At 50.7% G+C, this 13351-nt stretch overlaps 1 protein-coding gene across 3 annotated transcripts in view; it reads left to right on the forward strand.

The window, feature by feature from the left end:
• Window positions 1-2108: 2108 nt before the first annotated feature.
• MLXIP (MLX interacting protein) overlaps window positions 2109-13351 on the forward strand; it is a 59121-nt gene continuing 47878 nt past the window's right edge. For all 3 annotated transcript variants that reach the window (XR_009697442.1, XM_061170502.1, XM_061170503.1), the window contains exon 1: window positions 2109-2609. Coding sequence is in view for 2 of the 3 variants with exons in the window: in XM_061170502.1 (XP_061026485.1) it covers window positions 2197-2609 (413 nt within the window). In the remaining variant the exon portion in view is untranslated. The remainder of the gene's footprint in view (window positions 2610-13351) is intronic.

Consider the following 13351-nt stretch of genomic DNA (forward strand, 5'->3'; position numbering starts at 1 on the left):
TGTGCCGTATGGCTTGCAGGATCCTAGTTCCCCAACCAGGGATCCAACCCGTGCCCCCTGCAGTGGAAGTGCAGAGTCCTAACCACTGGACTGCCGGAGAATCCCCACGGCTAACTTTTTAAAAGTTGTTTTTCCACCCAACAACATATTATGGACATCTTTCCATGTCAATAAATATACATTTGCATCATTTAAAATGCAGTGTTTCATTATACTGGGGACTATAATATATTCAATGAATTCCCTCTTGTTAGACATTACGTTGTTTCTAATGCCCACTCTTTACAAATGATGCTGTATTCACCATCCTTGTACCCACAGCCTTAGGATAAAATCATAGAGGCGGAATCGCTGTATGAAATGTGGCTGGGCATTTAAGCGTTTACCAAGGAGAAAAGTCTTCGAATAAAGGAAGGCAACTCAAAGGGTAGACTTTCAGACGTTTGCAGCCAGCGTTGGGAGCAGTGGTTTGGGCAAGTGGGGAGACCCTCAAACTCACACCAGCTGCAAGTCCATCTGGCCTATCCCTGCTTGGAGACATCCAGGGAAGGAGTTAGTGCAGCCACTTTGGTAAGAGACATTTGTCCCAACACGCTCCCCTTTAGGAGGCCCTTGTCAGGAGGAAGGTGGGGGAGGCAGCTCAGCCTCCACCCGAATCTGGAAGTGAAACTGGCTTCAAAGCAGAGCACAGGAGCAGCAGCAGGGGACACCGGAGGCCCTGCTGAGACTAGAGTGGGAGCTCCTGCCCCAGGGACATCACTGGCCCTCTTGCTGCCCTGTCATCCCCTACCGTCCCTACGTGGCCCCCACCCCAGGCTGGCTTTGAGCCCCTTGACAGCTTTCTATAAATGTCATCTCTTAGGTTGGACCATAGGAAATTGCTGTTTCTATAGTCAAAAGTGGTTGAGTATTGGCAATTTCTAGGTGCCTCTGGTCTGGCTGCTTCAGTTTCTTCAGTCTGTAGTCCATTTAATACTCAGTGCTCATTCTTTGCTAGGCACTGTGCTAAGTACTTTATAGTCATTTTTTAACTATCACAACTTTCTGAGACATAGGAATCATTCCCCACTTGACGGAGAAGAAAACTGTGGCTCAGAATTGGAATTGTTTAGGGGCTGGTTCGCCCTCCAAATTTAAGATGTTAGCAATAATGACAGTATTTTGAGTTTTAGTGGCTCTGTCACGTACTAGTTGCGATGCCCTGGGAAAGTGCCTTAACTAACGTTGACTAAAAAGGCAGGTTCCACCTTTGTGGAGGTGAGAAGCGTTAGTCATCTTTCTTTTTTTAATTAATTAATTAATTAATTTTTGGCTGCGTTCCTTGGGTCTTCGTTGCTGAGCACGGGCTTTCTCTAGTTGCGGCGAGCAGGGGCTTCTCTCGTCGCAGAGCACAGGCTCTAGGCGCCCAGGATTCTGTAGTTGTGGCACGTGGGTTCAGTAGTTGTGGCTCGCGGGCTTGGTTGCTCCGCGTCATACGGGATCTTCCCAGACCAGGGCTCGAACCCGTGTTCCCTACATTGGCAGGCAGGTTCTTAACCACTGCGCCACCAAGGAAGTCCAGTGAAGCTTGCTTTCGCGTTAGAAAAACCCCTTTGGTATTCAGCGACTCAGTTTTATCAATAAAATGCGGACAAAACCCACAGCGCCCAGCAACATCTGTGAAGAGCCACAGTTCCGGGCCCTGCAGGGCCTGGGAGACGGAAGGAGCGCCACCCCCACCCACCACGTGGAGCGCCCGCCCGGCCTGCGGCGAGGCCGCAGAACGATTCCCCGGAGCGTGGGGCGGGATCGGCACGGCCCGCTCGGTCAACGCCTCTCCTAGGCCAAGACACTGGAGAGTGGCACCGCCCGCTTACCAAGTCCCGCAGCACCCCGGAGGGAAGGGGGTGGCGAGGGGCGGGGCCGGAAGGCGTGGCCTCTGCTTACCCCTGCCCCCCTTTTTTGTCCGCCCAGACACGGAAAGGTTCCCCTGCGCCTTTAAGAGGCCGAAGCGGGCACCCGATTGGCCGAGACGCGCCGGTGACGTCACGCCGGGGCCGGCGCCCAGACGGCCCTGACGGCCCGTGCCCTCCCCCTCCCGCCCCGCCGCGCGCTCGCGGACAGTCGGCGCGCGGGCCGGGCCGGGCCGGCGCCCCGTCACCCTTGCTCGCCCGCGTCGCCCCGGGCTCCGGGGGATGCCCCCGGCCGGGCCCCCCCATGGCCGCCGACGTCTTCATGTGCTCTCCGCGCCGGCCTCGCAGCCGGGGCCGCGCGGTGCTGCTCAAGCCCCAGGTGCCCGAGGACGACGACGACTCGGACACGGATGAGCCGTCTCCGCCGCCCGCCTCCGGCGCGGCCACCCCGGCCCGGGGCCACGCGAGCGCCGCGCCACTGCCGCCCAAGGCCGGGTCGGGCAGCGAAGAGCCTCCGCGCCGCCAGCAGATCATCCACAGCGGCCACTTCATGGTGTCGTCGCCGCACCGCGAGCACCCGCCCAAGAAGGGCTACGATTTCGACACGGTCAACAAGCAGACGTGCCAGACCTACAGCTTCGGCAAGACCAGCTCCTGCCACCTGTCCATCGACGCCTCGCTCACCAAGCTCTTCGAGTGCATGACCCTGGCCTACAGGTAGGACCCGGCCGGCCCCACCTCTCGAGCGGGGCTCCCTTTGACAAAACAAGCGTGGAGGGCTGGGCCGCCTGGGGACCTCTTGGCTTCAGGCATTCCCTTTGGGTCTTCCGTCTTCGGGAGGGTTTATGGGTCTGGGGTCCCTAGTGGAAGCGAGAGGGGCGGGGGTCCTGCCCTCTTCCCTGTCAGCAGCGCTTGGGTTCTTCCGGCTTCACGTTCCCCATCCAGGCCCTCATCTCCAATTCCGAGGCCACCGATTTCGGATAAGAAAAAGCTGTAAATACAGGCTGTACCTTGTGTTACACGACTTTATCCACCCTTCCCCCAAAAGCTTTGTGTGTTTCCAGCAATTGCCAGTAGTGGTTGGGACCACCTGTCCAGGGTGGCTTAAAGTCGCTGGTTCCAGTTCTTAATGGTTGAGTCAAATTTCCGAGCCTGTTTCCTCCTTTATGAAGAGGGGATGACGGTAGTGTCTACCTCCATTGGCTGCTGTGGGGATGGAACGAGATAGGTAAAGTGCTTATTCCAGTGCCTGGCACATAATTAGTTGCTCCAGAAGTGTGAGCTACTTTTCCTATTGCCCCAGCAGAGGGAGGCCGGGTCCTCTCACATCCCCTTTATTGGGAAGCCCTCCCCCAACTTCAGAGGGGCCCTGGGTGCCTCCTAGGAAGACTTGGAGCCACAGCTCTTGGAGGTGCAGGCTGTCCTCCTGGCAAGTTGGAGGGTTCTTGGGCTGGCTCTGAAACATTATATGGAGATGTCAGTGTTTAGGGCAGGCATCCCAGGCACCATCCTGACCCACAGGTCATCCTGACCCACAGATCTCCGGCTCTAGGCGGAGACCCCTTTTTTCTAAGTCACAGAAATGCGTGGTCCTCACGGGTTAACGTGTCCTTCCACTCTCCCTTTCTCAGTGTGTTTGTTAGGTATTTGCTTCAGATAATTTCTGCCTCAGCAGCAGAACTTCTGCGGACTAGCTGCAGTACAGAGCAGCCCAGCCCTGCCCAAAGCTCATGATAGCATCTCCGCAGAGTGGAGGTGACTGCAGTAGTAACTGGGCTGGCTGGGGTTGTCTCAGGTCTAGTCTGCAGGCAGCGCAGGGAAAGTTTCCTTGGAGACTCCAGAAACAGTGTAAGGAAGAGTAGGAACGTTACCCTCACCCCCCCCCCTTTTTTTGGAGAGTAGGGAGCCCCAAATATATCCAAGGTACACATTTACCTGAAGTTGAAACACTAGATATACATGGCTCCGGGTGGCATTTTCCCTTCTGGAATAAATGATTAGTCAACTTGTTCCTTTGTTATGTTCCTGAAACGCACCCCACTCTTCCCGCCCCCATTTCCTCTCTTGAAGGCTTCCCTGATGGTTTGTTTGCCACATGGCTGCATTACATTACCCAGAGCTCTCCTCCAACCCCCCTTGCGTGGCACATTGGTTAGGCTCTGCTCTGATTCTCTGGTCTTGCCAGTTTGAGCTGGCACTTAGCCTGTGAAGATGTTCTGTTTTTTTTAAAAAAAAAACCAAACGGCATTGAGATTGCAGCCCTCTGCCCTCGTTTAGCCCTGCTTACCCAGTCTCAAATTTTGAGCACTTCACTGGAGTCAAACGCAACTAGATTGTAGCATATGCTACAGTGTGAGAGAGCCCTTTCAAACAAAATTGGAGGTGAAAGACAGGAATGTGCTTTATTAAGCGAACTTAATCCTCTTCTTTATTTTAATATAAACTTCTCCGCGTACAAGGAGAGAATGGTTGATTGAGTAGCGGGAGGCATGGGCTCGAAAGCACTCACCTAAGCTCTGCTGAAGGAAAAATAAACCAGTCTCCCCCGCTTTGCCCTCAGTTTGGATAACCTAAAGGCTTATTATTAAATAACACCAAAGAATTTTAGTAATGGTATTTTTTTTTTTCACTCCTTTCAAAAATATTTTGGCAACTGTCCATGGCTCATTTAACTTTCTTGGTTGCAAAATGCACCCTTAGTTTGGTTTGAGGCTTACCTTGTTCTTCAGGACCTCCAGCCCCTTTGGCTCTCCTGCTTTGCTGTTATTCCCCAGGCAGAGTCGTGCCACCGCAGGTCCCCGATATGTGTCCACCTAGTAATTTCTCATGAAGATGCTCTTTGTGTCTCCGCGTGAGGCTCGTTTGGATGGCCCCAGAGTTTAGTTGGCAGTGTGGAACCCGGGTACAGATTGACAGAGGAGTGACTCAAAACCAGTTGTCTGGGCTGTAGCCTCTGGCCCAGAAAGCAGCATGAGAACAGAAGTGAGTTTCTGACCTCAGCTGTCCTGTCACGACCACTAGCTGGCTTTCAGAGAAGGGGGGTTGAGATATGGGGGGCAGGGAGGAAAGAAGAGTTAATCCCAGAGGTGGCCTAACTTCCCTTTCAGTGCGGTGTGAGCCTTCACCACTGTTTTCCAGGTTTTCTGCTCCTGGGGCTGAGGGGAAGGCCAGCTGGGCCTCCTCTTCTGTCTGACTGTTTGTGGCCTAGGCTCTTTCTAACTTCAACTTCCTGTCTGTCCCCTGGCCTCTTCGTTCTAGCCGCCTAACTCTCCCTGGTACACTCTGTGCTTTTTTTTTTGGTTTTGTTTCCTGTTAACTGCTGCCTCCCAGCTGTTTCCAGATGAGGCTCAACAGCTCTTTGGGGGAGGAACTAAGTGCAGGGGAAGTTGTGGTTGTTTTTTCCCCAGTCGTGTGAAGTGGCCTAGGGGCTCTGAATGTGATCTGTTCCTGAACATGCAAAGTCTTGAACTCCTGAAGGGTCTTTGGCAAGACTGACTTCGGGTGGGGGAATAGGGTCTTTGAGGAGTTGGGACTAGGTGTGAATGTGCCCCGTGGTCCACCTGGGCAAGTGACAGTGCGGATGGATTCCAGCTTCATGCAGCTGGCATCCACGTCCTTCCCACACTGTGATGCTAAGAAGCCCTGTAGTGAAACATCTTGCTTTGGTCCCACAGTGTGCGTTCAATTACTGGGACGTTTGGGAGGGGAAGAAGTCGCCTCTCCCCAAGGCAGAGCTTAGAAGTTCATGGCTTACCTTCTCTAAGGCTTCCTGTCTGCCACTGTAAAATGGGCAGGATAAAGCTCCCCTGCAGGGTGGAAGTGAGGATTAACTGAGATAATGTCTGTGAATGTGTCTAGTACCCGGCAAATAAGAGGCAAGAGGAGGTTTAATGGGCTGAATCCATTCTGCGTCCTCATTCAGCTGACATTTATTAGGAGCCCAAGTTTCTCATCTGTAAACTGAGGGAAATAACGTATCTGACTGGGGTCTTTAGTGTGGCTTTCCAATGCCTGCCTGACAGATGCTAAATGGATGCATTCTTGGTTTGTCCATACTTTCTAAGGCCCCACAAAGGAGCTTATGTGCTCTAGAACATAGTTCATGGTTCTTGCCCTCTTAACACTGTGAGGAATGTCACACATGTAAATCACCCGCGCCGATTCTGAACACATCTAGTAGGTAGCTTTTTGTGGTTGGTTTTGGTTTCGCTTGTCTCTCCCTCTCTCTTTTTTTTTTAATTTACGTTATTTTTGGCTGCATTGGATCTTCGTTGCTGTGTGCGGGCTTTCTCTAGTTGCGGCCAGCGGGGCCCACTCTTCATTGTGGTGCGCGGGCCTCTCATTGCGGTGGCCTCTCCTGCTGCGGAGCACGGACTCTAGGCGCACGGGCCTCACCAGTTGTGGCACGCGGGCTCAGCAGTTGTGGCCCACGGGCTCTAGAGTGCAGGCTCAGTAGCCGTGGTGCATGGGCCCAGTTGTTCCGCAGCACGTGGGATCCTCCTGGACCAGGGCTCGAACCCATGTCCCCTGCAATGTCAGGTGGACTCCCAACCACTGCGCCACGAGGGAAGCCCATCGCTTCTCTTTTTATGTAACTCTTTATTAGGGAGCCTTGGTGTGAATGTCTGGGGGCGGGGAGGGGGAGAGACAGTCCTTTTATGTATTTAAAGATAAGCAGTAGCTTTCTGGACAGTGGATTTCTGCTCCAGTGGATATTTGAGGAGACCTTTTAATTTGGACCTGTAAGATAGCCTTGGGATACAAGTTTCTAGAATGTAACCCTGTATACGTATGTATAGTTACCCTCTGTTCCTGATCCCCAAGGATTAAAGGTTTAGAGCATCTCGTCCTCCAAGTTTTAAGTTTTCCATAGAGGAACTTTCTAATCCTAGGTGCGATAACTAGCTGTAAATGGGAATCATTCACACAAATGACTAAATTAGTTTTATTCTTCTGCAACCATGCTGAAGAGAAGCAGTTTCTCTTCTCTTGCGCTTTCTTTGGTCTTTAATCATAATATGGTGTCCATTAAAGGGCCGCACTGAGATGGGAGTGCGGGCTGCAGAGATGAGAAAAGACCGTCTCTGTCCTCCAGGAACTCACAAACCTGGGGTGGGGGACAGATAAACAGACAGTTGTAAAACAGTTAACAAGGGCTGTGATAAACAACGTGAACCAGGTCCAACGGCAGCACCAAGCAGGGTGCCGAAGCCAGTGTGTGTGTGTGTGTGTGTTTGCATAATCGGGATCAGTGTGGACAGTTTCCCCTGACATTGGGGTTTCATACCTATCTCCCCTTCCCCGTGTTAACTGTCAAAAATTATGCAGGAAGCCCCAGAGTTCCTTTTGCCTATCTTCTCCTTGTTGGTAGTCCAGGACCAAATTTCCTTTTTCTGTAGAGGCTGAATGGCTGATTGCCGTCCTGATGGAAGGGCAAAGAAGGGTGATCAAATTGGGAAGAGCTGGGGGCAAGGGGTTGGAGGGGAGGGTGGAGGGAGTTCATCTGCTAGAGTGGGAGGAGGGAAGAAAATTCACACCAACTGAGCAACTACCGCCCTCCTGGAGTCTCTATGTTATCCTAAGTCACAATAACCCTCTCAGGCAGGTGATGGTGGAATTCCTATTTTTAAAACTTAAAAAAAAAAAAAAAAAGGAAAGAAGACCTGAGCACAGAAGTTAATTTGCCCTGTTGCTGGGAGGTGAGGCAGCTTGTCCAAGGCGGTGTCTCTGGGAGCTGAAAAGGAGTTGAAAAGTCACCTCCCTCATCTGCTCACAGAAGCCTGCAGTTCTGTAAGAGAGGAGGTGAAAGTGCCAGTTCCTCTAGGAATGTAAGGCGGGAGAAACCAAGATGGGGAAAACAAATGCCCTTAGGCAGCTCCATGCCCTTCCTCGGGCTGCCCTTCCCCACTGGTAAAATCCTGCCCTTCCTTCAAGACTGTGGCCCTGCCGTCCTTCTCAAAGGGAGTGAACGCCACGATCCTCTGCAAATCCACGACCTTATTGGTTCTGCGTGGTATTCTTCCATAGACCTGACTTCCCAAGATTCCTGCTCTCTTCACCTTTGACTTTCCCACGGAGCCTAACAGTTGCCTGGCACATACTGGGTGGCTGAGAACTATATATGGAATTGAAAAGGGAAGCTCAGGGGCCTAGCGGCCAACATCAGAAACTTGCCTCTGGTGAACCTTGTTTATCTTCAGCTCTGCAAAGACAAATACACCCTCTGTGGAGCAGTGCTTCAGGGGTGTTGGTGTGGAGTGGGACAGCGAGGTGGTGTTTTGCTGGGTGGTGTTTGTGTTGTGACCCACACGGACTGGGGTTGTAGGCAGATGAGTGGCCCCTCAAGACGTCCACGTCCTAATTCCCGGGACCTGTGAATATGTTAGGTTACATGGCAAAGAGGCATTAGGGTTGCTAATCAGCTGCCTTTAAAATAGGGAGATTATTTTGGATTATGTGGGTGGGCCCAGTGTGATCAATCACAAGGGTCCTTAAACGTAGACGAGGAAAGCAGAAGAGAGGACCAGAGAGGGAGCAGCAGGAGAGAGACTTGGCCTGATGTTGCTGACTTGGAAGATGGAGGAAGGGGCCATGAGCTAAGGGATGTGGGCGACCTTTAGAAGCTTGAAAAGGCAAGGAAACAGATTCTCCCCTGGAGTCATCGGAAGGAACCCAGCGCTGCTGACATCTTGATTTTAGCCCCAGAGACCCATTTCAGACTTCTGAGCTCCAGAACTGTACAACAGTAAATTTGTGTTGTTCTAAGGCACTAATTTTGTGGTCATTTGTTACAGCAGCAATAGGAAACTAATACAGACTGGTTTCAAAAGTTTCTTGAGGTGATGTTTTTAAGCACATAACACATGTATAAAAGTCTTTCTGAAGGCGTCTTCCCCCACAGGAGAGCATAGCAGCCCACCCTGCAGTTATGTCAAGCTGTGCTGAGTGTATTAGGCACCACTTCAGGGGATCTAGTGATAGGAGGGCCCTCGATATAAAAGAAAGTCTGTAAAGTGGTCTTATCCTGGTTCCCTTGCACAGTTTCTAGAGTAGGGTATTGTAGAAAGTTAATAGTACTTATCTTTAACGATTCTCATATGGCTGATGAAAAATTCAGAGTGTGAGCTCCTGTTCCCCAGAATTGAGTTACTTCTTGGGTATGAAATGTGCAGTTCAGACAGCAAATATCTTAGGTATTTTCTATCTTGTTGGAATTCTGTCTGTGGTTAGAATTCCAGGCCACAGGGCTTGAGTTTTAGGCAGAGCTCTTTTGGCTGTGTGGATCAGGGACCCTCTGGTGCTAGCGCATGTAATGGGGGTTTATTGCAGGGATCAGGAAGGGTGCTGGTACTCCCGTGAACCTCCAGGGCTACCAGGACTGCCGGACTTCAGTGGACACTGGAGTTGGGTCCCAGGGCACTGTGGGCCCTCGGCAGGGGGAGCTTGCCCTTTCCTTAAGGTTCACCCCCATCAAGTGACTCAGCTCCTCTCTCAGGCTCTGCTTTTCTTTGGGATCTTCTGCTTCCAGCTGGCGCTCTCACCTGCTGCCCTGCTCTTCTCTGCTTCAAAGCTCTTGCTTGTGGGAGCTTCTGCGTCTGCCTGACTAGAGCTCGCCCATGGCCTGTGTTTCGCACACAGACCTGCTTAAAGCTTCCCATTACTGTCAGTAATTGGCTCTTTGCCAATTGTCTAATTAAATTAGTCCATCGTCTCCAATTCAGGTACTTGAGAAGGAGACCAGCAGCGCCCTCCCTCTCTGAGCAGAACCTCAGGGACCCCAGAGCATGAGTCGAGCCATGGCCTTTGGACAGGATGCCCTTTCCTTCCAGAAGTATTAATCAGGCCTCTATTGTGTGCCAAGCACTGTTCTAGCCCTTCAGGGTACAGTAGTAAACAGGACTGATTAGTCATATGCCTTCATGGCATTTATATTCTTTTTTTTCTTTCAGTTTTATTGAGATATAGGTGACATACAGCCCTGTACACATTTAAGGTGTACGGCACAATGACCTGACTTACAGGTATTGTAAAATCATGGAGTTTGTTGTCGGGGGATTCAGTGTGCAAATCAGGTTTGTATCGTTACTGCAATAAAGAACATAAAACACGCTGGGAGATGGAAAGTGATGGGGGTGGGCAGGGTGGGGGACACCGTATCTCGGCGGGTCGGAGAAGTGTTCTGATGAGGTGACATTTCAGGTTGAACTGAAACCTGAGTGGCAAGTGGGAACCAGACGTGGGTAGTCATTCCAGGCGGTGGAAGAGCCCGAGGCAGAGGCCCAAGGTGGAATGAATTTGGCACATTCCGGGGCTAGGAAGAAGGCCAGCGTGGCTAGAACACTGAGGGCAGGGTGAGTGGTAGGAGAAGAGGAGGGAAGGGGCCTTGTTGGGTGGTAAGAGGTTAGGATATTTGCTCATTGCTCTGGGAAGTTGGCTTGTTGAGGCTGCTCGGTGGGGACTAGGGGATGGAGGGCAAGGGGAGCGCGCGTGGGTCCCAGAGTGGGGGCAGTGGAGGTGGTGAGAAGTGCGTGGATTCAGGGCGGGTTTGGGCTTGCCGGTGGATCGGACCTAGGGGATGTAAGAAAAGAATCAGCAGGGACCCTGAGGGTTTTGGCCTGAGCCGTGGGGGCCATGGCTGCAATGAGGAAGCCGAGGGAGCCCTGGCAGCCGCGTGGCTGGTGTGAGTGGTGCTGGGGACGCTGCTGTGTTGCGCTGTGCACTGAACTTGGCCACGTGGGCCGTGGGCGGAGCAGCTCCCCGGGAAGGGGCTGCGAGGGGCTGTCAGTGTCGGGGGACACCGTGGTGTCCAGGGAGGTCTTCACTGTCGCCAGAGCAGTTCTCCACTTAGCCCCGGCCAGTCTAGACCAGTCCAGGCGCCGGGCTTCTTTCTTCTGTCCCAGTTGCTCTGTCTTGCCTCCCTAACCCCTGTTGTGCCTCATGAGGGGCCAGTTGGCCATGGGAGGTTTTGGCGTTTTGAGCTTGTATTTGGGATGGCAGTTTTTTTTGTTTTTTGTTTTTTCCTGTGAAATATATACTATCATATCCCGAATGATATTTTTTACTCACTTGGGTCTGGTTGTGGTAGAGGAGTACCGCCTGGTCTTGAATGCCCTACAAGGAGACTTCTCCAGATCTAGCATTCCTAATGTGTTTGGGGTCAAACGGCACCATCAGACAAACCTTCTAGAAGGAGGCAGTGTAGAAGAGGTTATTTGGTAGCTCCAGAAGGACGTACAAGATCTGGAAAAATAATTCCAGAAACTGAATTCCTTGTCGATAGCTTTTGAGTCTCAGAAGTGAACATAAAGAATCCGGTTGAGGAACAGTGAAGAGTGAGGCCAGGGAGAAAAGAGCTCATAAAGGGACAGCAGGGAGAACCAGGCTGCTGGTGGGAGCAGCAGGGCAGGGGGACCCCGTGGGGATGTTGTTAGCACAGTTACACTGTTGAGGAATATTCTGTGCATAGGAGGGTCTATTTTGAAAGCTAGTTACCACTTCTTCCCTCTGTGGCTTGTGGGCATAGGGAAGAAGGCAGCCTCTTTTGCTCTGTCACCATGGAACAGTCATCAAAACAAAAAACAGCTTCTTATGTAGAAAGTAGGAGAATTAACCTAGCTTCCAGATATTTACCCAATATTCTGGCTTTTTAAAAAACAACCAAGGGCTTCCCTGGCAGCTCAGTGGTTAGGAATCCACCTACCAATGCAGGGGACATGGGTTCGAGCCCTGGTCTGGGGAGATGCCACATGCCGCGGAGCAACGAAGCCCGTGCGCCACAACTACTGAGCCTGCGCTCTAGAGCCCGTGAGCCGCAACTCCTGAGCCCACGCGCCACAACTACTGAAGCCCGTGCGCCTAGGGCCTGTGCTCCGCAACAACAGAAGCCACCACAATGAGAAGCCCGTGCACAGCAACGAAGACCCAATGCAGCCAAAAATAAATAAATAAAATAAATAAATTTATTAAAAAACAAAACAACAAAAAACAACCTAAAGAACCCCTTCATATGCTCAGGTGGTAACTGACCCATTTGCAAATGGACTACCTCATCTTATGGGACCTGCCCAGATAGCTGGATACTACGCTTTCTAGAGAAAGTGAATTTATAAATTCCTCTTATTTATTAAAATGAAACACTTTCGGACTTCCCTGGTGGCGCAGTAGTTAAGAATCCGCCTGCCAATGCAGGGGACACGGGTTCGAGCCCTGGTCCGTGAAGATCCCACATGCCGCAGAGCCTCTAAGCCCGAGAGCCACAACTACTGAGCCCAAGTGCCACAACTACTGAAGCCCACGTGCTGAGCCGGTGCTCTGCAACAAGAGAAGCCACCGCAATGAGAAGCCTGCGCACCACAACGAAGAGTAGCCCCCGCTCGCCACAACTAGAGAAAAGCCCGCGCGCAGCAACAGAGACCCAATGCAGCCAAAAATAAATAAATAAATAAATAAATAAATTTATAAAATGAAACACTTTCAGCAAATTCTTAAAACAGTATATGATTATATTAGCTTGCTGTTTTAAACAACTGTTTTCCAGTTGAGTAGCGGGGTCTTTTACATTGCCTCCTTTGTTCTTTAAATTATTAAATGGATCATTCTCTGCCTTGGAGCAAGACTCTTTCTTCCACTTGTACAGACAAGGTTTTGTTGTTGTTGTTGTTAACAGCTTTATCAAGATATATTCACGTACCAGAAGATGCAGTCATTGTAAGTGTGCAGTTCATTGATTTCTTTTTTTGTTGGGCGGTCATTATCGCAATCCAGTTTTAGAACATTCCATCACCCCACTAAGATCCCTCCTGCCCTTTTACGTTTAATCCCGGTTCCCACTTTAGCCCCAGACAACCATTAATCTGCTTTCTATGTCTATAATCTGCTTGTCTGTGCCTTTTCTGGACATTTCATATAAATGGAATCATACTGTATGTGGTCTTTTGTGTCTGGCTTTTTTCACTTGGTGTAATGTGTGCAAGGTTCATCCATGTTTATAACACATATCCATATTTTGTTCCTTTTTATTCCTGGACAGTATTCCATTGTGTCAATATACTACATTTTGTTTACCCATTCATTGACAGGCAAGTTTTTGAGGGAAGCCTAGTAGCTTCATTATTTGGATGTTGACTTTCCATTTCCTGTAGTAAAGGTCTCTTGCAGATTCAGCTAGGAACTTCCTTACAAGGTGAGAACAGGAAATGGCAGTGAATATGGTGGAAAGATGATGGATTCAACACCACTGGGCAGTGGTGCCACTGGTTGGCAGCATATCCCTTAGCCTCATAAGTCTGGGTGTCTTTAACCGTAAAGAAAGAAAAAAAGTGAGAGGGGAAGGGAGGGGTTAGGCTAGAATCATGGTTACCAATCTTATTTTTCTTCCACGGACCTTATGTTCTTGAGAGATATAGCCTTAGAAACAAATTGTATTCAGGAATAAAAAGGAACAAACTACTGGTATGTGC

Source organism: Eubalaena glacialis, chromosome 15 (genome assembly GCF_028564815.1).
Source record: "Eubalaena glacialis isolate mEubGla1 chromosome 15, mEubGla1.1.hap2.+ XY, whole genome shotgun sequence".
NCBI classification, from domain to species: Eukaryota; Metazoa; Chordata; class Mammalia; order Artiodactyla; family Balaenidae; genus Eubalaena; species Eubalaena glacialis.